At 41.0% G+C, this 23908-nt stretch overlaps 3 protein-coding genes across 4 annotated transcripts in view; 1 reads left to right on the top strand and 2 right to left on the bottom strand.

Annotated features, from left to right (window-relative positions):
• lrp2a (low density lipoprotein receptor-related protein 2a) overlaps window positions 1–11391 on the bottom strand; it is a 44872-nt gene extending 33481 nt beyond the window's left edge. Inside the window, 13 exon segments of the mRNA XM_070975740.1 lie at window positions 237–460; window positions 2120–2289; window positions 2785–2913; window positions 3337–3456; window positions 3563–3706; window positions 4304–4420; window positions 4568–4681; window positions 4803–4913; window positions 5320–5436; window positions 5874–5996; window positions 6232–6339; window positions 11117–11330; window positions 11332–11391. Coding sequence (XP_070831841.1) covers window positions 237–460; window positions 2120–2289; window positions 2785–2913; window positions 3337–3456; window positions 3563–3706; window positions 4304–4420; window positions 4568–4681; window positions 4803–4913; window positions 5320–5436; window positions 5874–5996; window positions 6232–6339; window positions 11117–11330; window positions 11332–11391 — 1751 coding nt within the window.
• A 654-nt stretch (window positions 11392–12045) lies between these two features.
• Window positions 12046–16163, top strand: LOC139340301 (coiled-coil domain-containing protein 89). The gene is made up of 7 exons (XM_070976059.1): window positions 12046–12261; window positions 12714–13180; window positions 13568–13698; window positions 13775–13911; window positions 13995–14071; window positions 14173–14272; window positions 14365–16163. Exons 1-7 carry the CDS (start codon window positions 12148–12150, stop codon window positions 14449–14451), a joined length of 1113 nt encoding a protein of 370 aa, XP_070832160.1. The 5' UTR covers window positions 12046–12147; the 3' UTR covers window positions 14452–16163.
• On the bottom strand, window positions 14568–18003 carry LOC139340299 (ATP synthase subunit beta, mitochondrial-like). Of its 2 annotated transcripts, none has more exons than XM_070976058.1 (10): window positions 17861–18003; window positions 17157–17330; window positions 16880–17054; window positions 16473–16594; window positions 16190–16374; window positions 15711–15869; window positions 15487–15609; window positions 15182–15400; window positions 14902–15097; window positions 14568–14812 (listed from the first exon to the last, which is right to left on the bottom strand). In XM_070976058.1, exons 1-10 carry the CDS (start codon window positions 17964–17966, stop codon window positions 14715–14717), a joined length of 1557 nt encoding a protein of 518 aa, XP_070832159.1. In that variant the 5' UTR covers window positions 17967–18003; the 3' UTR covers window positions 14568–14714. The 2 variants fall into 2 exon arrangements, with proteins under 2 accessions (XP_070832159.1, XP_070832158.1); XM_070976057.1 differs by having other exon boundaries at window positions 14902–15103; window positions 15188–15400.
• Between the last annotated feature and the right edge of the window lie 5905 nt (window positions 18004–23908).

Raw genomic sequence — 23908 nt, 5'->3', positions numbered from 1 at the left:
TTAATTTATGATCAGCAATTTATCTGTAGCCACCTGGCTCTCCTCCCCCCTTGAACTATACTATTGGATTACAATGAGGGTCATCACTTACATTGCTTCTCACTAATCCACCCAGGGCAATCTGCTAATCTCACACACACCCCCCATTATTCCATGCCAATGGAGCACGACAGATACTGTATGTGGGGTTTGGGAATGGCTGGATAGAATGAGTGGAAACTGGGAGATGTGCTTACCCAACAGTGGGGTCTACCGCTACTCCTCTTGGGTTTCCGAGGTTTTCGGTGATGAGTGTGACCCGGTTACTTCCATCAAAGTCCACCATGTCAATCCTGTTGACGCTGGCCTCCACCACATACAGTTTATTGTTCACCCAATCCACCGCCAAGTTCTCAGGGTAGTCAACTGATACATTTAAAACCACCTGCATGTTGGAACCGTCCATATCCACCGAAAACACCTGTACACAAAAGACACCATTGTTGACAGGAAATTAGCCCTGAGGTGGCCACAGCTTCCAGAAATAAAGGAGAGATATTAAAGTTCACTTTTTTTTTCAACTGTGTCTTAATATAATAGTCATTGGTACCCTGAAAGTGTTATTGGTCAGTTTAATTGTTCCCCCCACCCATACTGGCCACAAAGACAAACTGACATCAAGAGGGGATTTTTTTTTTACATCAGATTCAATATAAGTGATGGGGGGGATCCACAGTCCTAGTTCTGAGTATGAATTATGTCATTACATCTGAACTACAGTTTTAGAGGGCAGTCTGAGTTGCACAAACGAAGTCAGTATCTTTCAAAATTATGATCTTTATTATACAAAATTCCCTCTTGATGCTTTAACAAAAGTGAAGTAACACAGCAAGCTACATTTACACTAAAAAGACTGCAACTTTGTAAGAGAGCCAATTGAGTTGTCAAACTCAGACTGCTGAAAGCTCAGGCTAGCTTCGGTTGAACTTTGAAATACCTTTTTACACACATGTAGACCTAGGATTTTGTCCTCCATCATTTAAATAAGGGGATCACTTTGTGGCCGTTATGCATAGGACAAACAATCACAGTGAACAAATCTGTATCTATCTGTATTTGTACGGGCATGTGAGTATTGTTTTAAGATAGACATGAAAAAATGTGAACCCATCTTGTAAGAAAGAGGATCATGTAAGAGGAGTGTGTGGCAGCCGACAGGTAGCACAGACATGAATGTGAAAGTAACAATAAGAAACATATTTTAAGAGGTAGAAAAAGCCAGAGACAGATATTATTTGTTTTCTTGTCTGACTGACTCTGTCTTGTTACATTTCTGTGAAGTTTCCCAAACCTACTACTCTACTGACACTATGATGGCACTAGATTCTCAGACTGGAAGCCTTGGCACCATGCAGCTGGTACTGGGATACTGCTCTTAGCAGCCCTGCTTCCTTTGAAACAAGATCCAAGATGTTTAAAAAGCAGGATTTTCAACTGACCTGTTTAAAGAGAAATTGAAGATGTGGAAATAGCCTGGTAGTTTAACCTTTCTGGTTGCATTCACATGCCCTGTTTGTGCTTTGCCTCCTTCTAATCTGACATGCTGCCATGGAGGTGGCTGATATACACAGATGCCCAGTCACAGATATGTCCTGGCCTTTCAGTCCAGTGGCTGCAGTTCAAACCATCAAGGAGGCAAAGCATAGGCCAAAGAAAGACTTTTTAGCTGGCTAAAGAATGCATATAGATGGACGGTGCCACTGAAAACAAATACACCGTGATTACTTCCAACAAGATCAAGTTACAAAAATTGCACCCTGGTATGTGAACATCATACCATCCTATCAGACGGGTTTCAAGATTAGACCATTTGGATTCCATTCCACATCTACTTCCCTTTATTATGACCCAGCCGCAAAGGAGCCAACAACTATCCCATTATTATAGTATCAACATTGCTGATATTTTAAAGGATAACTGAAAGAATCCAGTCCTGGCCAGTCCCAGTCTATCTCAAGTATTTCTTCAGACAAGCAACTGGTCTACTCCCTGTAAACTCTCACAGAGGCATAAAAAAATATGGAGGCACACACTGCAGGTTCAAATAACATTGAATATGGAAATTCAATTAAAAAAATACCTTGTTTTGAATGGTATCAGTCCAGAAGATTCTGTGGAGATTATAATGAAAGTCCACTCCCACTGCAACCCCTCTGTTCTGTGAATTAACCAAAGTGCGTAGACTGTTGCCATGGATGTCACCTATTAGCAAGTCTCTGCCGTTAGAAAATATCAAGGAAGGGACTCCAGCTGCAAAGGAAACAAAAGGCAACACGTTACAAAACACACAGAACCAGAGCCTGATTTTTATTAAAACAGAAATCAGCTTCTCTGTGTCCATGCTCAACTACTCCTACCTCTTTTTTGTAATCTGGGATATAAGATATAGTGGAAATTTACAGAATGTAGCACATTAATTCAGATCCCTGACTCTGACTAATGAAGGTACTCTCTAGCCACTATCATTACACACTCTTTTCACTAAAGCTAAAGGCAGAGAGGTCAGCCTCTCAGTCAACACTCTTTCTATGTTCCACAAAGGCAAGAGACTAACTAAAACAACATTCAGCACGCAACAATGCACCAGAAAGAAACGCAGACGCTCAGTAAAGCAGCCACGGTGGTTGGCAAACAGGAAAGAAGCTATGCTAATGGGCCTCATTTGGATGGATCATTCACACATTCAGAATGTGAGCATACTGTATGTAACACAATCGGTTCAAACAGAGAGGAAATGACACTCACTTGAGATGTCAGCTCTGCAGTATCTGTGCTGCTCCAGGACGTAGCCCTCTCGACAGCTGCAGCGGTGCGAGCCTATGCGGTCCTCACACTGCTGGTCACACACGCCCCACATCGAACAGTCGTCAAAGTCTTCAGCATGAAATCAAAGTCCCAGCAGACAAGGATTAGATACCGATTTGTTTTGTTTCAGTCAAATTCAGCTTTAAACACATTCTTTTAACAACAACTTAAAGCTGTAATGAGGATTGATTCAAAAAACATTCCCATCCTTCCCCTTCATTTCAAAAGTTCATGTGCTGTACTTCTCAGTACAAACCTGATTAGAGTTGATCACACTGGCAGGAATAAGAGTGCCAGTATTTACATGCATCAAGTTCTGTTTTCAAGGTTTCCAGCCTCGCAAATGCTTATCTCATTTACTCAGCCAAAGCGGATACATTTCATTACATGGAAAAGCATTACACACCCCAACTTATCCTTGCAATTACCTATATGAACACAGAATCTCAATCACTGGGCAAGGGTGGTGTAAAGTCAGTGAAGGATCTATACCTGTGCATGAGCGACTATTGTTGCTGCTGACAATGTATCCAGAAGGACAAGAACAGGTCCCTCCATCGGGGGAAGCATGACAACGATGCTCACAGCTCAAAGAGGCACATTTCCAGATACCTGTACAATGCAGAAGCCAAATGAGCGAATGACAATATTTCAATAGCAGTTTCTGTGAAATTAGATGTCCTAATATGTACTTGACACTAGTTGTGTTGATACTAACTGCAGTTGCGCCCAGCAGTGGTGTTAGTTTCATCCTCTCCCTCGGGACAGTGAGGGGTCCCATCACACAGCTGGTCCATGGGGATGCACAGGCCAGAGGATGGACAGGGCCATTCTCCTGGGTAACACTCCCGCAACACATTATCTGCACAGCAGGCAAAACAAATTCATCATCTTTGTCTGTGCAGGCTTACACATAGAAAAGGGAAAACAAAATCAGAAAACAGGACAGCAGAGAGCTTTCCATGTGTTCGACAGTTAGGAAATAAAATATATTCAGTGTGTATTAAGGACCAGCAGCCTTATTTCCACAGGAATGTGGGGCTGAACTTAAATTGTAAGTAGGACTTTATTGTCAGGGAAATTACTGTCACTTTAAATCGATGCAGGGGAGTGGAGCTTTGAGGGGGTCACATGGGGGCTCAGAGGGCTTCTGCAGCCCATCCTCTAAAAACACACACTCTTCACAGCCGTGTGGAGGAATTCTAAAGACCTTTGGGGGGGCTGCGCGATCTTGTGCCACAAAGAGGCATTTGAATAACACACTTAGAGAAGCACAGGCATAGCGTCTTGCTAGCCCAAACCAACCATGGAGACTGGAGATGAATCAGGTTCACACAGAGAGCCTGAGTCGTTACACTTTCTAGTGTTTCTTAACCAGCCAAATGTATAACGTTTCTGGTCACAACAGTGAAACTTAACCACATTCGTGACAACTCATTCCCAATTATTGTATCCATACCACAGCCTTTTTCATCTGCGTTGTCCTCACAGTCATCCTCTCCATCACAAAGCCAGACTTGGTGGATACAGCGACCGCTGGGGCAGGTGAAGTAGTTCCCTCTACATGTTGGATATGCTGCAGGTTAAGTGCAGAAAATCAAGAAGAGAAAATATTAGAGACTAAGTTACAAATACATCTGTCTGGGAGAAGATAAGAGTCATACGACTGACAGCAGGGTTTGATAAAAAGAGAGGAGAGGGTAGAAAGACAGGGGCCACATACTGCAGTTTTGCTCATCACTTCGGTCTCCACAGTCATCGTCATGGTCACAGACGTAGCGTTGAGGAACACACACCCCATTATGACATGGGAACAGGCCTGTATTGCAGTGCTGTGCTAAAGAAATCCCAATAAAAAAGACAACAAAAGATCTATTTGGTGATGATGTCATGCCACAGATTGTACTGCCTTTTGGAAAGACTTTCTCTTTAGTTTTATTACTAATCTGGTTTCTTACTGCAGTTTGCTTCATCAGAGCCATCACGGCAGTCAACTATGTGGTCACATCGCTGGGTCCGGTTGTAGCAGGCCCCATTGGCACACCTCATCTGTGTACACTCAGGGTAATCTGAAAGATTAAATCATCATCAAGGTGACGCTATCCATTCAAATTAGCCTGACAACTGTGTTCTTTTCAGCCTTTCAAACGTGGAAAGCTCAGCGAATGGGAAGGATAAGAGAGTAAAATTTTACGCCACCACCATAACAACAGCAGTCACCACAGCATTCTTTATGCAATTGTGAGATTACCACAGCGTGTAGTGCTGTGAGTCTACCATGTCGGCACAATAATGGCATAGCAGCTGAACTTCAGCTTGACTAATCCACCAAGGAATCTGCAATCAACCTCTGACAACAAGAAGCATATTGTGGCCCTTTCTGTCAGTCAGCGAGCCTCTTAATCTTAACAAATTGATTAAAATGCCACAGGAGCCTGAGATTAAAAAAAGGGAACCACCCTGGAGAAGACTTACGGCAGTCTCTCTCATCAGACCCATCTGAGCAGTCGGCCAGACGGTCACATCGGTACTCTCCTGGGATGCAGGCCCCATTACTGCAGCTGAACTGGCTGCTGGTGCACGTTCTTCCGGCTGGGGATAGATCGGAGAGTAACTTAGCAGCGCATAGAAAGGTTTTGCTCACACAGTTCTTAAATGAACTTAAAAATTAATCTACTTCTACCGTAGAGACAGGTACTGAACAATCATCTTAACTTCCTCAGTCCCACAGACCCTTTGGTGGTTCCGTTTTAAAGATCTTATTGTTCAAACCCACATACCTTCAACACAACAGGAATACTCATTTAACGTTATGGTGCAGCCATAAAAATTACATCCTGGATTTGAATGATTCAATTCAAATAAGTGTGATATACAGTGGCTACAATGAAGCAGTGGGCCAAGCAGATATTAAATATATATGTGATGGAAAATATTAACTACTCATCTGACAATCGGAATACAGATTTGGTATACTTTCCATGAAGCTTTTATATGAAGAATTGCTAATAATGTAAAAATGTACTTACGGCAGTGCTGCCTCTCATCTGAGCCATCCTCGCAGTCCTCCTCATCATCACACACCCACACATCAGGGATACACTCGCCATCACTCAAACACTGGAAATGACTGTCATCACATGTTACCTGAGCTGTGGGAACACACACAGAGCAAGAGTTGACTGTAATCCAATGGAGGAAAGTTACTAAGTACGTTTACTCAAGTACAGTACATGAAACATGACGGATGCACTGTTGTACTTGTACTTTTCATATTTTAATAGGATTTTTGCTGATAAAATGTCATTTTGTTTAGAAACATTTTAATTATCCACTTCTTCCACATCTAAATATTCCACTACAGTATGAGTAGTAGTGAAAACTCACGGCAGTCATGTTCGTCAGAGTCATCCACGCAGTCTGATGTGCCGTCACAGTGCCAGTCACCTGGTATACATCGGCCTGTCCCACAGCGGAACTGCCCCAACTCACATCCTATACACAATAAAAATGGTAAATAATTTAGAATTTGATTTCAAGCTTATTTTTACATGTTGTCTGAATTTTTATCCAGTTACTGTTTTCAATCATTGTTTTTTACATTGATATATCTATCACTAACTTGTCACCCTGTCCACGCTGGGTCCTTGAGGAAAGTAGGAAAAAAGCTATAAAATATGGTCATAAAAAAAGAGAAATTATACATTCTTAAATATATCTAGTAAAACTTGGCATATGGGGGTATGGATGCCTTCCACTGATGAAGCATGCTGTTAACAGCACTGACAAGCCTTGGAGACAAGCGTGCCAGCCATCCCCCCGACAGTTACACAACCTTCACACTGAGCCTCCTTTTGATGTTCTCACTGAGTGGCATCTGTAGAGATAAGGTACCACCACTCTACCTTCCCAGACGTTTTCCAGGAGAGATTGATTCAGGCTGCATAGTTCAGTGGCAGAACACTCCATCAGACCCGTCCAAATAGGAATGTGCAATTCTGATTGTCTCTCTGACAGCCTGATATATGGTGTGTGCTGTTCTTGTCCGGTCTGAAATGTAATTGGAATAAATAGTGGTACTGGGTGGTACCGCAACGATTTCAACCCAAATTCTCTGTGAGAAGAGCTGTGAGGTGGTGATTGGTGGTGCAAGCTTGGGGTTGGTGGTCTATCTCTGTCCTGTCTTAGTGAGCATTTTAAAAACGTTCCTCCTTCTCGCTTCCTACACTTGCAAAATATTGGAGTTAGTTATCTAAAAGCAAATGCTGCAGAAGCTCTACAATTCCACTGTAATGGCTTGAAGTTACTAGCTACCAGGAATTACAGAGACGAGCTGAGGAAAAAATTACGCTAACATATGCATTTATCAGTGAGTGAGATTGTAATTGTATTTAGAGTGAATATTATCCTTTCAGTAATATTCTGTTTTAAAGACAGATTTCTTTCACCACAGTCGTGGCATCACTACCTGTGCTACTGCACTAAAATGTTTGCGCTCCAATCAAGATTTCTTGTATCAGATTAATTAGCCAGCAAACCACCAAACTGCTTTATAACTAATTTAACTCCTTCAGCAAATATCCAGGAAGCAAACCATTTTTTCCTGCTCAGTTTACTAATGATAAAACTGCTCACAATCGACTCAAAGAGAGCCTTTGTCACAAAGCGGTGATACCGGAGATTTCACCTATAGCATGACAGCACAGGCAACTGTTGCACAAAGTATATGAACGGCTAAAAGATGCACTGTATTTAAAATAAAGGGAAAATTCCCTTAACAATGATGTGTTGAATGTCCAGACAACACTACTGTCTGTACAGGACCACAGAGTTACAAAAACAGAGAAAATAAATGTCTCATTAAAATGAGTAACATGTAACAATGAAACGAAATAGCAAACATATGCAGAACGGGTGAAGTAACACTATTAACATCTGCTTTGGAAAAGATCAAGATGTGTAGAGAAGCCATACATCCAGACCAAAGCTGACAATTTAAAACCACATATGCCAAGGAGAAACCAAGCTGCTAGAGGCTTTCAAATGCAGCCTGTGTTTCCTGACCCTATTACTTCTGGGAAAGGTGACAGATACACTGAAGCTGAACCTTTCAGCAGCACTATCTTGTGTGAGGGTTCTTCTTACATTCGGAAAAGAACGTCTTCTTTGTAACTCTTCCTTAATCCACAAATTTCTACGTCTTCATCCTGACAAAGTCACAATTTCGTTATGTCAGTCAGTATTAGAAAAGGTAAAAATTTGCTTTTAAGAATGTTTAATCTGAGTCTGATGATCCGTGCTTTTGTATTCATTTTTTGGTTGAGTGTTTTTGTGTAGTTTAATGTCCCTGTCCCTTCTTTCTAGCCTTGTCTTTTCTAATTAGCAACTTAAACCCACAGCAGGAGAGAGCACCGCACTATCCATGCAGGAAGATAAGGGCGCCCTACCATTGTCCAACAAAGAAGAGCAGTAATGGAATATTCATTAGAATGAAGCTCCCCAAATGCCTTAAACCCCACTGTGAAACTACAATGGCACAAAAGAGGTGCCAGCAGGGATGCAAACTCATAACTGGAGGTGTCACCCTAAAAAAGCCACTTTGGAGATGGACAACAGAAAGCAGAGTACAGCAAAGCTTGCTTCCTGTGATAGTAAAGTAAAAGTGGAAACGAAGCTTTCCTATCACGGCCACCCATCAAGAAAACACCTGTCCACCACCACTGAAACACCTCCCTCTTGTCACATGGAGTGACTGAAAGATGTCTTCAAGCTTTCACCAATACCACCTTGTTTTGGCCCTGCCCTCTGCACTCACTTAATGTGTGCGGAGAATAGTGGAGAAAACGGCTGCTGGCAGCATGAAACGCTGGACCCGTCCATGCTGTCAGAGCGAAGTGCTGCTGCCTATTTCATATGGAAATCAATGCAGCAGAATGCAGTCAATTGCCAAACAAGTGACTTTGGCTCTTACTGCTACACACAAAACAGTGAAAAACCAAGGGGCTTTGGCAGTGACATGGGAGCAAAAGGGAGGAACAAATGGAGTGAGCAATAAAGCCTTGGTCTGGTTAGAATTGAGGAATACTCAACATGATTTTTGGTACGTGCCTTAACAATCGCATGAGTGAAAAGAGACATAAATTAAGCTGCCACAACGCAATGAGCAACTGGACAACTTATTCTTCCTCTGTACAGTGAGCCTCAGCTTAGTTTATTGGAAGCTAAACTCCATCCTTTGCATCTGTAACCTAGACTGAGGGAGCTGCAGGAAAAGAAAGGATTTCCTCTCCATTTGTGCCAACTGTGTTCCTGTTTCTAACGCAGTGTTTCTGTTGCACAAGGATTTAGGCTCCTACACCGGAAAGAAGCCGACGTGAGGCTGATGCGTGGGGTTTAACGTGCACGTGCTGGCCATGTTTGTGTGTCAGTTTGAGCATAACAAAAGACATTTTAATAATGCCATTACAGACTCACACTAAAGATAGCTTTGATCAAATAAAGATAGTTTGACCCCACACCTGAACAAAATGCTAGCAAACATGTCTGTTCATAATAATAAATACTTATTTGTAACAAAATTTCAGTTCTTATTGTTCACTTAATGGGTTATTAAGCTCTCACTGGCAATGATTAATGGGAAAAACAACTCAGTTTACTGCCAAAACATGTCTGGAACAGCAAAAATGGCAGAGGATAGTTAACAAACCAGCACCATGAAATCCCCTCAGACTGTCACATTAGCTATTAATGTCAGTGTAAGCACTCTGCAGCAGTATCAAGCCTGAGGGCTGGATAATGTGTTACAGAAGGTCAAGGAAGACACAATTATCTAACTAAGGGATTTTTGTGGAGGATCAGGTTGAGATTAGAGAAAGTACCATTTCCCCTCATAGTAAAACTGCATAAATAAAGTATGGCTGATCTTTCCGAGAACATGATTAAGGGACACATCTATCAGTCTCATTCACTCAACACCAGACAGCCTTCAGGGAGCACTTGCTACTTGATATAAAATGAAATAGTTACTAAAGATTCAGGTTAAAGATAAATGACAGAATTTAATTTAAGCAGTCTACATCACTACCTGGTAATCACAACAAATCCAAGCCAATGATCAACATGACCATGCTGACATGACCATGACCACGTCTATTCACGGTCTGTGGTTTTAGTCAAGTCATCATTTTGTACACCTCAGTTGTGATCAGCAAATCTCAGCCACAAGTCCTGAGACTACTGTAATTCAAAGGAAACGCCAAGTGAATTTTCTAAATGCTTCAGTCTCAGTGTCAGCACTGTTATATTGTCTTCTTGGCATGGACAATCCACCTTTTCTGTTTCTGTGTGTCTGTTAGCCAGTGAGGAAATCGGTCCAGGATATTTCATAATAATAAATAAGAAAGCTGTAGCCATGACCATGCTCTTAGCACAGTTTTTTCTTAACTCCAAACTACCCCTGAGGTAGAAATGGTTCCATTCTGCAGCAGCTGCAGTGTAATTAGTTGCTTGATTCACACTAAGGAGCTTACATACTAAGGGTTGAGCAAAAAGAAAGCAGATTACAATTTGAGAAGTAGGATCTAGCTGGGCTACAAACACAAGAGACAAACACAAGACTGTCACGTATAAAGAGCAGTATCTGAGCATTTTGTCTGCCCGGGTCTTACATTAGAAAACAAAGTTCTTCCCAGAGCTGGGATCAGGATTGAGTGGGTGGTTTGCGGCGTAAAATCTGCTCCACTGAATGAGATTTGTACCAGCGGCTCTCAGTCCTCACAGATTGTCTGTAAGTCACATGCTCTTTTCTGTTACCTAGCAACAGTAAAGCTCAGGCAAAAGTTCCTCAAGAGAACTTCCAATCTGTCTGAGGAAGGCTTTGTGCTCAACCGTTAAAGTAATGCTACGTGGTACAACATTTAACTCCAGAGCCAAATCACTTTACCTATGAGCCACATCAAATCTACAGGAGGTGGCTTTTTGAATCATCACGGATATTTCCATGTGTTTAGATGATTTGTCCTCATCAAAACCTGAACTGTTACCCACTGGATGGATTATTGATTTGTCTGCGCTAAAGAAAAACACAGAAGCGTTTAAATTCAGCAATAATTCAACTCCAGCTCCCCTGCGCAGTTTTGTTTTGATGAGCAACAAGTGCACTTGGTCACTTGCAGCACAACAACTCTGCAGGTCCTCAATGAATCATTCAACTGACAGCTTGTGTGGGGGAAAAAAATAGAATACAGGAGGAGGAAAAAAAAGCACTTCTTACCTTCAGAGTGGCACCATCTCACACAGCATACGAAGACGAGAAAGAGCTGAAGTAGCAGTGCTCTCCACATTCTGGCTGGTCCGTCCAGCTCCGCTGTGCTGATAGAGGAGCTGTAGGGACTGGGGCTGGGATGCTGTTGCTTTCTTCTGTCTGTCTTTCTTGGCCCGCTAGTTGATGAAAAGGGGCGTGCACAAAGGCCAGGACAGCCGCTCCCCCCAAGCCAGCCTCGGCCCTCTGGATAAATCCCTCGGGCCCTGGAATCTGCATAATGCCATACAGGAGTTGTCCTGAGTGCCAGTGATTTCTCACTCACAGCGGGTTATCATCACTGTTTATTTGCCCCACACTTGGGCAACAGGGTGGGGGTGCCAGCAGGCACTTGGGAGGAAAATAATGATGGGACTAATAAAAGTACGAGCTTTAAATTAGATTGTTCTTAAGGCCCAGGCGACTGTGGTTCGAGCCCGACCAAAGACCCATGTTGCACGTTTTGCAGAGACTTCCACACTCCAAGCTTGACATAGCTACAACAATAGAATTGTAAGACGCAGAAAGATAATTTTGCATAAAAAGTTTGCGACATTAATGCTAAAAAGAGGTGGAAATGCCTTAAGTTGTAATAAATTAATTATCGACTATACAAGTGATTTATGACCAAAACAATTATATCAATGAAAGTGACAGATTTCAACACGAACAGTAACTAATTTAAAACATTTGCAACATACAATTACGTGACTAAATGTACCATGATTTAAGCAACATCAGAAAAAAACAAAAACAAAAAACAAAAACTGCTTCTTTCACCATGATTTTTCCAGACGGTCCATAACTTCACGGTGGCAGCGGCTGACCAGAAACCCAACAGCGCCATCATGCGGCGGAGCAGGCGACCATCAGATCACCTGCCACTGCATCTAAATCAGAGTACGGCTCAAAGATGGTTGCCATAGGCGACCGAGCAACTAAAACTTCCAGAGGCTCACTACGGAAAGTGGAACCAAGCCTCGAGAAAAAAGGCGTTTGATTACATGAACACGAGAAGAAGGGCTTTCGCTAGCTGCTACCCTTTCTTTATTTGGCTCATCATGGCAACTCCTCAGAGAAATGTAGAAAACTTCCTGAGGGTGGAGGGCAACACGGAGGTATGTTACAGTTCAAGTTTCAAATTATGGATGCCATCATTGAGAATCTGTTGCTGTCAAACTAGCAAGTAGCTAGTTTAGCTTGCTAACTTGGTAGTTAGCCGTCTCCTGGTTATACTCTTCAAATTAAATGTCGTCATCTTAATTTACTTGCGCAGCTGTCTCATTTTCTCATATTACACTGGAGTGGTATTAAACGATTTTAAAAGTCTTTAAATAAACCTGAAACTTGCTGAAAAAGGCAACTGAATTAACGCTAGCTAGCTATCGGTGAAACTAACGTTAATATTAACTTAATCGCCGTTAACTGTCGCGCGCACAGAAAGCCCTCAGCCGAGCTGATTTACATTTTACATATTTTGCCCACATGCTGTCCATTCTTATGTCAGCTCTGGTGTGGATTTATAGATGTTTTTCATTTCTATGTTTCTGTATCTTTCCCTTGTTCCCAGCATATGGACAGTATTCAGAAGTCACTGGAGAAACTTCGAAGCCTTTCTGTGGAGGACTCAACAGAGATGCTGCGGTCTAGGATAGATGAACAGTCAAGTCTGATATGCATACTGAAACAGAGAGCAGATGAGCTGCTTCTTCGATGTCAAGCCGTGCAAAAAATCAATACTGAGGTGGAGAGCCGAGCAGCACACTGCCAGAGAGAACTGGACGGCGAGAGAAAGAAGGCAGAGCTATTAGAGAGGAGATTTATGGATTTAGCTGCCAACAACCAATCAATTATTGCTTTTATGGACGAGTACAAAAGTCAGAACGCTCAGTTAAAGCTGGAAAACAAAGAGCTGCAGTCAGAAAATGAAGCACTTTTCTCCCAAAAATTACAAGATAAAGAAGTGTTGGTTGAAAAACTGATGCAAGAAATCAAACAGCTGACAGAGAAATACACAAATAGAGAAAATGAATATCGGTAAGAAGAATCAATATGAGTTCTTAATAGTGCTGTAAGATCAACATATTGATCTATTGACAGTAAATGAATCAACAACTGTTTTGATAATCTCATTTTCTAAGTAATTTATCCAGTAAAAATGGCAAACATTCACTGAATCCAGCTTTTACAATGTGACAATTTGCTGTATTTCATGGTGTTATTCTACATGAATAACTTTTGAGTTTTCAACTGTTGGTCGCACAAAACAGGCAATTAAAAGACTTTGAGATCTTGCAAATTTTAATCTTTTATGGATGGAAGGAGTAGTCCCTTCATAAAAAAGTGATTAATCAATGATGAAATAATCATTAGTTACAGCCCTAGCTTTTTATTAATTTACATTTTATTTCAAATGTGTTTAAGGGAGAAATTAGCTGGATGCCAGTCAAAACTCATGGAAAAAGCAACTCAGCATCAAACCAAAGAGGCATCACTACTTGATCAAATACTTAACGCTCAGAAACAGCAAAGAGATGCTGAAAAGATGTGCAAAGGTGAGTAGTCAACGTTTTATCATTCTCTGATGCGCTACAAATTACACTTGTAAACTGGCTGTCTTTCCACAATCAGACCTTAAGCTGAAGCTACAAAAGGCTGAAGAAGAGCATGCTTTGAGGGAAATCAACATGACAGGAAGCATAACAAGCCTCACCAAAGAGAAGGACAAGTTATTGTCTCTGTCTATGGAAAGAGGGAAAGTAATACAGGTGAGTATTTGTTCTCTTCACTAATATCACAGCTCTGCACAGATGAACCAGTCGATTCATGTGCCAACTGGTCTTAAATACAGGAGAAACAGAAAGAAATCCAACAGCTGGAAAAAAAGTGTAAAGAAGAGAAAAAAGCAAGGGTTGAAGCACAGGACAGGTAAATTGTGCACCAACAACACACTACAGCTTTAAGAAAATTTCATAGTAGCATAACAAGTCTTATGCCTTTATATATGTTTGTCCCTGACCCTGTCTCAGGTTTGAATGGGAAGCAGAAGCTGTTAATGCAGATATAAAAGTGAAGTCTCTCCAGTCTGCGCTTGATGAAGCCACAACAAAACATCTTAAGTTCAAAAAGGTTTGTTGGAATCTGCAAAACCGATTATTGTAATTGATAATGGCCTATATACACTGAGACGCTCAACACATTTTCTTGTCATTATTTTACAGGATTTTGAAGCCTTCAAAGAACACAGCGCCAACCTCCTGACAAAAGAAAAAGAGCTAAATAAGAAACTTCGCCACATGATGGGCTAAACCTAAGTATTGTGTAAGTGTTTTCACACCAAAGTTTTCATTAAGATTAATTATTAATTTTCACCAAGAATTTTTGCTCACTGACAGTGCTAATAACAACAAGCTGTGACAAAATGTATATATCACAATTTTTTATTTCATCTTCACCTTTCCAGAGAAATTGAACCACAACACAACATACTTAGCATGACATGTTAGAAGTTCCTCATATAGAAATTATACTGTACAAATGTTTATCTCACACAACCTCACAAACAAATCACTTAAGAATGCTCCTCTGCCAGCTTCTCAGCCTTTTGGACGACTTCTTCAATGGGGCCCACCATGTAGAAAGCTTGCTCTGGCAGAGGGTCATACTCACCTTGAAGAGAGAAAAGAGTTACAGTTAACACCAAATGTCCATTATGTTATCCCATGTAGAAATGTTTTAACCTTGGCGCAGCACTCTACCTGCAAGAATGCTCTGGAAGCCTTTGATTGTTTCCTTAAGAGGCACCAGCTTTCCCAAGTGGCCAGTAAAGACTTCTGCTACCTGGAAGGGCTGCGACAAGAAACGCTGGATCTTACGAGCGCGAGCTACAGTCAGCTTATCTTCCTCAGACAATTCATCCATACCCAGGATAGCAATGATGTCCTGCAATGATTTGTAGTCCTAAAAAGACAGACACGTTTTCAGTTTAGTTTATGTATTTTTAACAGCTATTCAAAATTTGTTAGCATCCAATATGAGGCTTGCCTGAAGAATCTTCTGAACACCACGAGCAACATCGTAGTGTTCAGACCCAACAATGTTGGGGTCCATGATGCGGGAGGTGGAATCCAGAGGGTCCACAGCAGGGTAGATACCAAGCTCAGCAATAGCACGGGACAACACAGTTGTTGCATCCAAGTGGGCAAAAGTCGTGGCAGGAGCAGGGTCAGTTAAGTCATCAGCAGGCACATAGATGGCCTGTAACAAAATGAAGCATTGTCATATGAATAAGCAGGAAAAAAAAGAGAGTGCTGACAGGTGATTTGCATGTTGTGTCATCTCACCTGAACTGAGGTGATGGACCCCTTCTTGGTGGTGGTAATTCTCTCCTGCATTGTCCCCATATCAGTAGCCAAGGTAGGCTGGTAACCCACAGCAGAGGGGATACGACCCAGCAGGGCAGACACCTGAACAACAATGACACAAATATTCAAAACAACACATACATAAAGTCATATTTTGTTGATGGCATCTGCAAATGATGGGAAATCTGTTAAGCACTGTGTACCTCTGATCCAGCCTGGGTGAACCTAAAGATGTTGTCAATAAAGAGAAGTACGTCCTGTCCCTCCTGATCACGGAAGTATTCAGCAACAGTCAGACCGGTAAGAGCAACTCTGGCACGGGCACCTGGAGGCTCGTTCATTTGGCCGTACACCAGCGCTACCTGGGAACATGAATATAAGAATCACCCAGGGAGCTGCATGAGTTCACACTCAACAGATCTCCACGAATCCATCAAAACTGATCAGCGACATGTTACATGCTGTGCTGAGGTGTCGAGTCAGGTGTCAAGCTAAATGGTGTTATTACAAATAAATTAGTATTCTAATTGTGCCTTGCACTTTGTTGCATTTAGTTGTGTGTTTTATCTATCCTCTTACTCGTACTACTTCTACACTTTGTATCGCAACTGCTGCACAGCAATTTCCCTCTGGATAAATAAAGCTTCTTGAATCTTGAATCTTGAATCTAAATGTAACTCACCTTTGAGGTGGTGTCCTTCAGGTTAATGACACCAGACTCAATCATTTCATGGTACAAGTCATTTCCCTCACGGGTTCGCTCTCCCACTCCAGCAAACACAGAGTAACCACCATGAGCCTTGGCCACATTGTTGATCAGCTCCATAATCAGCACAGTCTTGCCGACACCAGCACCACCAAACAGACCTGAAGGGATTCAACACGCACAATAATTGCTTATTATGACATGCGAGTATAAAAATGGGAGGGGGAAAAAAATCTGTGGTGTCAGATGATCCACTAACCGATCTTTCCACCCTTTGCGTAGGGTGCCAGCAGGTCTACCACTTTGATGCCAGTGACCAGGATCTCCTGCTCCACACTCATGTCTGTGAACTCGGGGGCTTCAGCATGAATAGGAGCAGTTCTGCAAGATAATGTGTTATTTTGAATCATGAGGTTCAAAGGATAAGAAAGAATTGTCAACAAATCCTATGAAAAGACCCAAACCAGCTAAATGAATCTTATCTTAAATAAACTGATCCCAACAAATGCACTCTCTAAAAACTCCTATAAAGGGAAGCTACATTTGCATTTTTGTAGATTCATGTCCCCAGTAGGAAGAAACAAGCTTACTGATTTTGGTCTTTTCATCAATTCGCTGACAACAATAAAAATATAGATCAACTCCAGCACCATGATCAACACTTACTGTTTGGTGGTAATTGGACCCCTCTCATCAATGGGTTCTCCAATGACATTCATGATCCTGCCCAAGGTCTCAGGGCCCACAGGGATCCTGATGGGTGCTCCGGTGTCCAGGACCTTCTGACCACGGACCAGGCCCTCTGTGCCATCCATGGCAATTGTCCTGACTGTGTTTTCACCTGAAGAAGCACGCGAAGAGACACAGTTTGAAGTTCATAGCCAACATCCAAACACTGACCTGGCGAGTGATGTCTCAGCAAGCATCGATTTGGCACACTCACCCAGATGCTGTGCCACCTCGAGCACCAGCCTGCTCTCACGGCCAGCCACCTCCAGTGCATTGAGAATAGGAGGGAGGCCTTCATCGAACTGGACGTCCACCACAGCTCCAATCACAGCCACAATGCGGCCATTGGCCAGGGCTGCCTGAGCAGCTGGGGCAGCGTAACCCCTGCCTGCAAGGACAATGACAGGAAAAGGACATTGACATGAATGACATTATATTAGGAGTGACTTTACATATGACAGCAGCAACTAAGTTTGAGACATCAAAACATCTTACAGAGAATAAACAAGGACTAGCGTGTGCTTGTGATATGTCTAGTATTAACCAAAAAGTAAAATACATCTCCATAGTTTGGTGCTTCATGATAACATTTTCTTATATTTTAATGCCATTGTACCTAAGTCTGAGAGGTTTAGTGTAAAGTATTGACTTGTACTGAGTTGGTTGTAAAGGTCATTGATTGGAGACAGTGAACCAAGACATGAGTGGAGCTATACCATCTGAATGAAGCTACAAACTGACAAAATAAGTACTTATCTCTTATTTTAGGTGCTTTAATTAAATTAAAAACCCTCATGAAGACATTTCATGGTCAACTGGAGGCCTGACCCTCTTAGCATGCTACATTAGCGTTAAAAACAGCCAAAGGGCAAATAACGCAGACAAGCCAGCTAGTATTTAAAAAGTGGATCCACTCACTCGAAGAAAGAGCTGCATGTCTCCCGCTGACCGTCTTCAGAGAGCCGATCCCAGGCTTAAAAGCCTGCAGAGCCCCGCTGCAGCACCGTCCCACAGCACCCAACATGGTGAAGATGGCTGAAGGTGAAGGCACACACCATAGACATAATATACGTAGACGCCTCATTACGTTCTGGAGCGTAATCCAGCGTCGCCGCCATATTGGGTGGGTCTCCGCCATAGTACGTAGACGCCTCATTGACTGACGCTTCCTATTGGAACTGACGTTCAGCGCGGGCGCCATCTTGGATGGGTCTCCCATGCGCCCCCAGTGCATTTATTTCTACAGAGGAAGGTGTATGTCCAACTACAACAATCATAACTTTTTACCCGATTTTCACACGGTGTGATTTGTTACAAATGGCAGAGATGTAGTTATGACACAGGACGCTGTCACACATTAAAAACACGTGCTTGATGCTGAAATACTTTGTTAAAGAGCAGAATACAGACATATGGTATGGCATATGAATAAATGTATAAATTAATTTATTTTATATTTTAATAAAGAAACATTTTGATTGTTCATTTGAATTTATTTCTCTCTCTCTCACACACACACACACACACACACACACACACACACACACACACACACACACACACACACACACACACACACACACACACACACACACACACACACACACACACACAAAATCATGACCCTTCTGTACACACCAATAACACAAGAATTTCTTTATTTTTGTTTTTGTGCGCTGAGTATATTTTATGTAAAGTTAGGCACATGCACGCGTGCGCGTGTAACCAAGTACCAATTTGTCAACAACAACAAAGACGAGATCAGATTCAAATGTACTCAGCAGGAATTTATTCTGGGTCTGGCAGTAGTATGCTACCTAAGTCCAATAAAATAAAATAAAATAAATTTTATGGACTGGAACGTACCTTCCCTTTAAATCAGTGTCTGTTCGTTTAACTCAAAATATGTTCTTTCATTGTAGTGACACAAGCAATCAAAAAATAAATAAATAAAACAATTATGTAAAATGATAAAATAACATTAAAAAAATAAATTCTCTTCAGCTTCAATATAAATGATTTGACTTAGTCCCGCAACACAAATAGTTGCCAACAATATAAATGCAATATCACAACTCAAAACCTTGTGTAGTCCTTTTTTTATCAGTCTCTTTGCAGTGTTTATCTAAAGTAATCAGTCCCTTTATTCTTGAGTAATGAACAGTCAATCCTCTCCACAAATTGTGGTGATTCGCAATTTGGTATTTCTTAGTCCAGGAGGAAAGAAATAAGAAACTCCCAGCGAAGGAAACAAAATTTGGGTACCCAAAAGAAATACTATAGAGCTCTATAGAAAGAAAAGTTTTTTCTGATACTCAAGTTGTCCACGAGCAGAGCTGGATGATGGCTGGCGATAAGTCCCGGGACACAGTGGTCTCTGCCTGACTCCGGTTCACCCAAGCTAGCAGGAGAAAAAAAAGTATAAGTGGTGACTTGATGTGAAAGACGGCTAGTAAAGACTGGCTACAGCTCGGCCATGTCTTCTCCCCTCTCAGCATTATTCAGGTGCAACCCGCGAACTCTTGTGCTCTGAAATCGCTGCTCTACAACCGTAAAGCAGAGCTTACTGTTGTGACTCTTAAAGAGACAGTGTACCTATTAACACTGAATAACAGGCTGGCTAGATAACCACTGGGTTACACGCACACACACACACACACACACAAACCAGACATCTCACATAACCTGTTGACATGCGTATTAAACTTTGAGTAAGTTATTTTACTCAGTTGTGTTGGAATAAAACTTCACCAAAACAAACTGTCAAAACGAGGAAGGTTTTTTTCTTTTTTCTAGCCTACTCATCATGTGTCGGCCCACTGTCCACTGCTGCGTTCAAACACACACACGTACACAAACACACACACCTTCTGGCCTGACATGTCTAAATTTAAACAACTGTTCACAGCTTTAGGGTGACAAAGATTCCACAATAGCCTGGACTGAAACTGCTGTTTGTGATATACACTGATTTTAACACATTTACATACATACATACAAAACTCCCATATATACCTGGTCAGTACATTTTTTTTTCCTTCTTTAATTTTTTTTTTAAGGCCTGGAAAAGTAAGCTTTAAAATTCCAGGTCATTCCAGCGTCTTACACTACCCCGTTAAGCTTGCAACTGGGGCTGGGAACCTAAATAAAATAAAATAAATAGATAAAATAGGGGCATAGTTGCTGTCTTTACGTTGACTTTGGTTGGCTCTGGTGCTAGCAGAGACCCACCCAATATGGCGGCGATGCTGGATTACGCTCCAGCACGTAATGAGGCGTCTACGTATATTATGTCTATGGCATCACATCACTCATGAGAAGCTCTCTTTTCTCGCTGTCTTGTCAGTGCTGTGCCATGTGGCTTCTGTTTTTACAATGTAATCACTTACCATTCAGATGAGTGACATGGCCAAGTGTGTCCACTTTATAATAAAGTCGTGTTTATTTCATGTTAGGATACATTAAAATCTGGAAGCTTTAAATTGTGAACTGTGCAATTTTTCAGAGATTTGTGGCGATGCACAGTATTTTGCACATCTAAAAATACACATACACAATAAGGAAACTGAACTTAGTGTGTTTTGTGCTGATAATGGTTGTATATCTTTCTTTCTTTCTTTCTTTCTTTCTTTCTTTCTTTCTTTCTTTCTTTCTTTCTTTCTTTCTTTGCTACATCCAAAGTGTGTGAAGGAGCGGTATCACAGGTCATTCCTTCCTGTAGCTGTCAGACTACACAACAAGAACTGCTGAAAGTAATTTTTTGATAATTTATCTGTAAATCATTTGTAAATGATCTGTGCAATAATCTGGGCAATAGCTGGTGCAATAATCTGTGCAATTCATCCTGTACCTAACAGTCCGCAAATACAATTTTTAATTTAATAATGCTTATTTTTATATAATGCTTATTTTTATTACATTCTTTTGTATATACTTGCTGTTTTTTTTACCTAATTCTATCTTTTACTGGTGCTGCTGTACATTGGAATTTCCCCTTGCGGGACAAATAAAGGTATATTGAATTGAATTGAACTGAATTTACTGCAGCAACTCTGAACATTCACTCAGAAAGGACTCTGTTGAACTCGGAGAGTTATTGTTTTTCCACAAAGGATGGGTGCTCTTCTTTTTATGTATTATATTATTATTATTTATGTGTGGGACAGTGTAATTTCAGTTTGTGAGCAGTCCCAAGCAAAAGTGTGTTAGAGGGTGTAAGGGCTATTTTTTTTTTTTATATGTCCCAAGGAAGGTCTTTTTTGATGTCTTGACATCCATTGACACTTATTTTGAAGAAAGGCTGCTTGAAGTTGGACTTGTTGGGGGTTAAATAAAGGTCCTTGAATTGTCTGTTCAGCTATTTTTTCTTGGGTTAATCTTTAGTTTGTCTAATTCTCATGGAGATTCTTTGTAGGTATTATTTTGCTTAAAATTTTGAAATCTAGCAATTTCTGTAAATTTAAATGACTTGGCAATAAAGCATGAGAAAAAATAATAATGTTGCCCTAACTTGATAAAATAAGTTCAACCAACATCTTTTTTAGTTCTCTTAAATGGTGCCTGCTGAAAGAACCTCATGATGGACAGGAGCCACAAAATCAGAGTTTCCATTGTGCTGTTCCTTACTATTATTTGTTTATTTATTTTTACCAAGAACCAAGTCCGACATGTTTATGTCTACGTAGTAGTGTCAGTCTAAGTGTAAAAATATTAAACATTCCGACTCAATGTGCTGTTTCCCCCGCTGCTTCTCTGACGTCAGCCAGCTCTCGCGCTCCTCTACCCATTCCGTGAATTGAAAGTTTATTTCAACCAATCCAGAGTTAGTAATTGTTGCCGAAACATTAAAAAGGTGATCCAAGAAGGTTTTTTTCGAGTTTTATTTGGTTTTTGATGCATTTGAAGAAGTTTTTTTAAAAATGCTAAAATGACTGTTTTTTTGAATGGAGTCTGGTGGCTTTGGCGACAGCGCTACAACAGCTGTTTCTGCTTAAGCAAAACAGATCTTACTCATCAACAAAGAAGTATCTCTGTATGGATTCTTTCCATATTAATGTCAGACACTTATTTGTAGGGTAGCACGGTTGCACAAGTGGTCACACTTGTCGCCTCACAGCTAGAAGCCCCCCGGAATCCCGCTGTGGGCGCTGGTGGCGTGTCGTCCACCACGCCTTCGGTGCCTGCTGCTCAAGGAAAAAAGGGGGCCTTTCTGTGTGGAGTTTGCATGTTCTGTGTGGAGTTTGCATGAACCTAAGGTTTCCTCCTTAAATAACTCCCACTAAAAACATGCAAGAAGATCACCAAAGGAAGGAGAACCGAAGCACCGAAGGAGAACTGGTCCCCGGGCGCCGGCGTCGGCTGGCGGCTGGCAGCTGGCTGCCCACCGCTCCTGGTCTGCCGCGGAGGATCGACAGACCGAGGATGGGATAAATGCGGAGAAAATAATTTCACGGGAAGCATGCACTGTAAAAAAAAAAAAAAAAAAAGATTAGGTGACCCGACTTAACTATGTCAAGTCATCTTGTTGCTTTGACTGAGTTCATTTGAGTCCTTATAGTATCAAGTTTTTTTACACTTCAAAACATGAGTTCATGCAACATAGTCTGTTGGCTCAACTTCCTGTATCAAGTAAGTTGAACTTAAAAATATTATTTGAGATAACTTTAAGAGATGTTGGTTGAATTTATTTTCTCAAGTTCCTACAACTGTGGATCAAGTTGGCTCAACATGGAATACATAATTGATACAACTTGCGATTTGTTGACTCAACTTTCTGTATCAAGTAATGTGGACTGGAAAACATTACTTAAGAGAACTAAAAAAGATGTTGGTTGAACTTATTTTATCAAGTTAGGGCAACATTATTATTTTTTCTCATGCTTTATTGCCAAGTTACCTGAGTTTACAGAAATTGCTAGATTTCAAAATTTTAAGCAAAATAATATCTACAAAGAATCTCCATGAGAATTAGACAAACTAAATATTAACCCAAGAAAAAATAGCTGAACAGACAATTCAATAAGGACCTTTATTTAACCCCCAACAAGTCCAACTTCAAGCAGCCTTGCTTCAAAATAAGTGTCAATGGATGTCAAGACGTCAAAAAAGACCTTCCTTGGGACATATTAAAAAAAATAGCCCTTACACCCTCTAACACACTTTTGCTTGGGACTGTTCACAAACTGAAATTACACTGTCCCACACATAAATAATAATAATAATAAGAAGAATAAGAATAAGAATAAGAATAAGAATAAGAATAAAATACATAAAAAGAAGTGCACCCATCCTTTGGGGAAAAACAATAACTCTCCGAGTTCAACAGAGTCCTTTCTGAGTGAATGTTCAGAGTTGCTGCAGTAAATTCAGTTCAATTCAATTCAATATACCTTTATTTGTCCCGCAAGGGGAAATTCCAATGTACAGCAGCACCAGTAAAAGATAGAATTAGGTAAAAAACAGCAAGTACATACAAAAGAGTGTAATAAAAATAAGCATTATATAAAAAAATAGGCATTATTAAATTATAAATTGTATTTGTGGACCGTTAGGTACAGGATGAATTGCACAGATTATTGCACCAGTTTTTGCCCAGATTATTGCACAGGTAATTTACACATGATTTACAGATAAATTATCAAAAAATTACTTTCAGCAGTTCCTGTTGTGTAGTCTGACAGCTGCAGGAAGGAATGACCTGCGATACCGCTCCTTCACACACTTTGGATGTAGCATCCTATCACTGATGGAGCTCCTCAGTGCAGTGAGTGTGTGTTGGAGTGGGTGGGAGTCACTGTCTGTCATGGAGGACAGCTTGGCTGTCATCCTCCTCTCCCCCCCAGATTGCAAAGATTCATAAAAACAAACAAAAAAATGTCTGAGAAACTTGCTCAAAATGTTGAAAATGAAAACATTCAAACATTACTGAAATGTCCACTCTCTTGACAATTTCTCTATAACATCACA

Source organism: Chaetodon trifascialis, chromosome 12, assembly GCF_039877785.1.
Source record: "Chaetodon trifascialis isolate fChaTrf1 chromosome 12, fChaTrf1.hap1, whole genome shotgun sequence".
Classification (NCBI taxonomy): Eukaryota; Metazoa; Chordata; class Actinopteri; order Chaetodontiformes; family Chaetodontidae; genus Chaetodon; species Chaetodon trifascialis.
This window is presented reverse-complemented; position numbering and strand designations above follow the sequence as displayed.

Bases quoted from the DNA above. Each gene is read 5' to 3' on its own strand.
- LOC139340301 (XM_070976059.1), top strand. From the start codon at position 12,148: ATGAACACGAGAAGAAGGGCTTTCGCTAGCTGCTACCCTTTCTTTATT. The intron at 13,699-13,774 runs GTGAGTAGTCAA...TTCCACAATCAG, and splicing joins TGCTGAAAAGATGTGCAAAG to ACCTTAAGCTGAAGCTACAA. The intron at 14,273-14,364 runs GTTTGTTGGAAT...ATTATTTTACAG, and splicing joins AACATCTTAAGTTCAAAAAG to GATTTTGAAGCCTTCAAAGA.
- LOC139340299 (XM_070976058.1), bottom strand. From the start codon at position 17,966: ATGTTGGGTGCTGTGGGACGGTGCTGCAGCGGGGCTCTGCAGGCTTTT. The intron at 17,055-17,156 runs GTGAGTGTGCCA...GTGCTTCTTCAG, and splicing joins CGAGGTGGCACAGCATCTGG to GTGAAAACACAGTCAGGACA. The intron at 14,813-14,901 runs GTAGAGTGCTGC...TCTCTCTTCAAG, and splicing joins CTTCCAGAGCATTCTTGCAG to GTGAGTATGACCCTCTGCCA.